At 41.2% G+C, this 3,450-nt stretch overlaps 1 protein-coding gene across 1 annotated transcript; it reads right to left on the bottom strand.

Annotated features, from left to right (window-relative positions):
• Positions 1–354: 354 nt before the first annotated feature.
• LOC308410906 (E3 ubiquitin/ISG15 ligase TRIM25-like) lies at positions 355–3,238 on the bottom strand. The gene has a single exon (XM_080904582.1). It carries the CDS (start codon positions 2,255–2,257, stop codon positions 755–757), a length of 1,503 nt encoding a protein of 500 aa, XP_080760708.1. The 5' UTR covers positions 2,258–3,238; the 3' UTR covers positions 355–754.
• Between the last annotated feature and the right edge of the window lie 212 nt (positions 3,239–3,450).

Here is a 3,450-nt window from a genome sequence, read left to right as displayed (position 1 = left end):
ACCGCACCAGACAAATGGAGAAAACTTTATTGAAACTGGAAACTAAATAATTTTGAGTAAAACCAGTAAACTCTGTATCAGGTAGGAAAGAAAAACACCCACACTCTCCACAGGTCCTGCTGTTAGTTTTCTCCTATTTACTGGATTTTATGATAAATACTTTTTTGTTGTCTCATAATTTCTAGAGGTTTTAGAAACACTGCCTTTGCTACTGATTTGCTAGACAATAAAACACTGGCCATACGAGACAATCAAATAAAAGTTATTTAAACTAAAACACTGTTTTGAAACAATTTACCTCACGCTCCATGGATGAAATATTCCCCCCAAAAACATAATCCACACTAAACAACATCAGCAGACAGGAAGCTGTTATGGCATCACATGACATTAAGTTTTATTTTTGAGATGTTTTACAATCTAATCTGTTACATACAATATTGAAATGAAATGCAAACAAAAATATCCAGGAATTTTGTGATCATCTTCAATTATCAGAAGTCTGACACGAATCAGAAAAGATTTAAAAATATGCTTTAGTATGTTTAGAGAAATGAAGCTTTATTGTACAAAATGTGCTATTTTCTAAGATTGAACTGATGAATTATCATTTGCCAGTTTTTACTAATCCACTACTTATAACATGAAAAAGTATAAAACAAAGACATTTTACCTTCAAATAAGTGACTATCTTGTTCATGAAGCTTCTTTACTTTTTGTTGCATAAGAGAATGATTTTATGAATTTTATCGTTTTAACATAAAATCTCACAGATTTCAGCGCTACCACCGTATACACCGAGCCCAACCAGGAGTGGTGTATAGTGCCGGGTACAGAAGCTATGGAAAAGAGTCATGGTTCGAGTGCTTTCAGAGACGCTGTAGAAGGACAGAAAAATGTAATTAGTTAAACCCTTATTCAGGAACACTCCAATTCTCGAGGACTGTGGACCTTTAATGAAAGTGCTGCTGCCTGAATGTCTGAATGTATAACCGCCACTGAAACACTCCAGCGCCCATGACCTCTTATTGTTTCCAAAAGCACTCTCTTTTCCTGATCTGCTTACACTGCTGTAAGCTAATGCTATAAAGACATCATCCCCGCTCCACTCCACCTCCCAGTAACAAGGTCCTGTGAAACTCTCTCTGCTCAACACCTGAGGCCAGTCAGTGAATCTGTCAGTGTGATCATAGCGCCTGATTGTCTGAGTATGACTATATTTTGCTTTTAAGCCAGGCCCAAGCACAACACGCTGGTGTGCTGTGTTTGGGTTAAATGTGATTTCACATTTATATTTTAGGAATTCAGCTCTGGTCTTGGGCTCTGACTCAAAGTCTGAAACATCCCCTTGAGTTTCTTCAACAGCAGTTATGGTCCATTCAACACTGGACTGCAGTTTCTCTCTGGACTCTGACACAGCTGCTGCTGCATCCTCGGTGTAGCTCTCAGGATGAATATTGATTCTGGCTGAGTCTGGAGCTTCACTGAGACGTGACACCAAGGTGTAGTTGTGTAGAAACTGGGTGGGGTCCTCTGTGTGAGAGAGCTGCTCCAGCTCAGTTTTTCTCCTCCTCAGCTCAGAGATCTCCTGCTGCAGGACCTTCACACTTTTCTCTTTCTCTTTAATTTTCCTCTCGATGTTCTGCTGTCTCTCTTTGAGCTCTGTCTGCTTCTCGCTCATCTCTGCTGCAGTGGAAACTGTGTCGTGGCCTTTATGTTCATCCATGGAGCACAGATAACAGATACACTGCTGATCAGTGCGGCAGAAGATCTTCATCACCTCATTGTGGCGAGGGCACATGATCTCCTGGAGCTGCTGGGAGGGGTCCACCAGCTTGTGTTTCTTAAAGGCAGAGGATTCATAGTGAGGCTGGAGGTGCTGCTCACAGTAAGAGGCCAGACACTGCAGACAGGACTTGACAGCTTTCAGCTTTGTCTCAGTGCAGACGTCACAGCTCACATCTTCATGTTCAGCATGACAGAGATCAGCTTTAGCAGCTTGGAGTCCGGTCTTCTTTGTTTCCTCCACTAAATCTGCTATCACGGTGTTTCTCACCAGAGCAGGCCTCGGTGTGAAGGTCTGTCTGCACTGAGGACAGCTGTGGGTTTCCTTCTGATCCTCTTCATCCCAGTAGCTTTTAACACAGTTCATACAGTAGCTGTGTCCACAGGGAATAGTCACCGGCTCCTTCAGGAGATCCAAACAGATCGAGCAGCAGAGTTTGTCTCGGTTCACCTGGTTTTCTCGCTGCGCCATTTCCGGGACGCTAAATGCAATTTAGCTCGTTGTCGCCTCAATAATCCAACTCTTTTCAAACACTCAACGTCGGTTGGAAGAACACAGGAAAGCTTTATTCCTTTATTCTGCGTGGATATTAAGCAGGTCAAACTCACAAGTCTTCTTGCTGGATGATATAAAACTGCAGAAGTTTGACGGTCTGGAAATCTGAAAGTTAGTTTAAGTAATCCAGCGAGGGTTGGTCTCTTAAAGCAACAGCGCACAATTAACACAAAGGTACAAAGGAAGCGCAAAGTCCCTCCTCTTTATGTGAGCATGAAGAAGGTACAGAAGAAAAGAAAAATAGAAGTATATCACGTTATAACGTGAAAAGTTTATTGTTCTAACAAGATACTTTTCACGTTTGAACAACATAATATCACGTTCATACAATATAAATATTATATTGTACGAACGTATAAAGTTTTCACGTTATAACATATTGTATTGTTCGAACATGATATATTACCATAAAACACAGTGAAGTGGGTGACAGTGCAGATCAGAGTGCGAGAAAATGGCTCGTTTATTGGAATGAATTAAGTTCTATTTTATGCTTGGATTGAGGCATGGGGAGATTTTGCTGTTAATGAGCAGTTTGGACAGTATTGTGATAAGCATGCGGACACTTAGAAGAAACCTAAAACGCATGGGACTGTACAGGAGAAAGAATGAGTCCGATTCGATTGAGGTAGCACGATTTCTTATTGATCAACTGGAGGAACACGGGAGGCTCCATGGATACAAACTACACCACCTGAACTGCATTCAGGCAGGTTATGTTGTCACGCAGAGTACTGTGAGACATTTACTGAAATATCTTGGCCCTTATGCGATGTATATAACAAATCCTGGACCAAATTTCATGTGGCATGTTGACTCCTATGGCAAACTGAAGCCTTTTGGAATCTGTATAAATGGAGCTATTGGTGGTTTTTCAAGAGTTATGATTTGGCTTCATGCCTATTCAACAAACAATGATCCCAAAGTCATTGCTGGATATTTCATAGCAGAAGTTGAAAAGAGGATGGGAACACCTGTTAGGATTCGCTCTGATTTGGGAACAGAAAATGTCATAATGGCCGAGATGCAACGATTCTTGCGATGGACTATGGATCCGAACGTCAGAAACTGTTTTATTACTGGATCCAGCAATCACAATCAGCGTATTG

This window comes from Rhamphochromis sp. 'chilingali' (genome assembly GCF_963969265.1).
Source record: "Rhamphochromis sp. 'chilingali' genome assembly, chromosome: 15".
NCBI lineage: Eukaryota > Metazoa > Chordata > Actinopteri > Cichliformes > Cichlidae > Rhamphochromis > Rhamphochromis sp. 'chilingali'.
This window is presented reverse-complemented; position numbering and strand designations above follow the sequence as displayed.

Bases quoted from the DNA above. Each gene is read 5' to 3' on its own strand.
- LOC308410906 (XM_080904582.1), bottom strand. From the start codon at position 2,257: ATGGCGCAGCGAGAAAACCAGGTGAACCGAGACAAACTCTGCTGCTCG.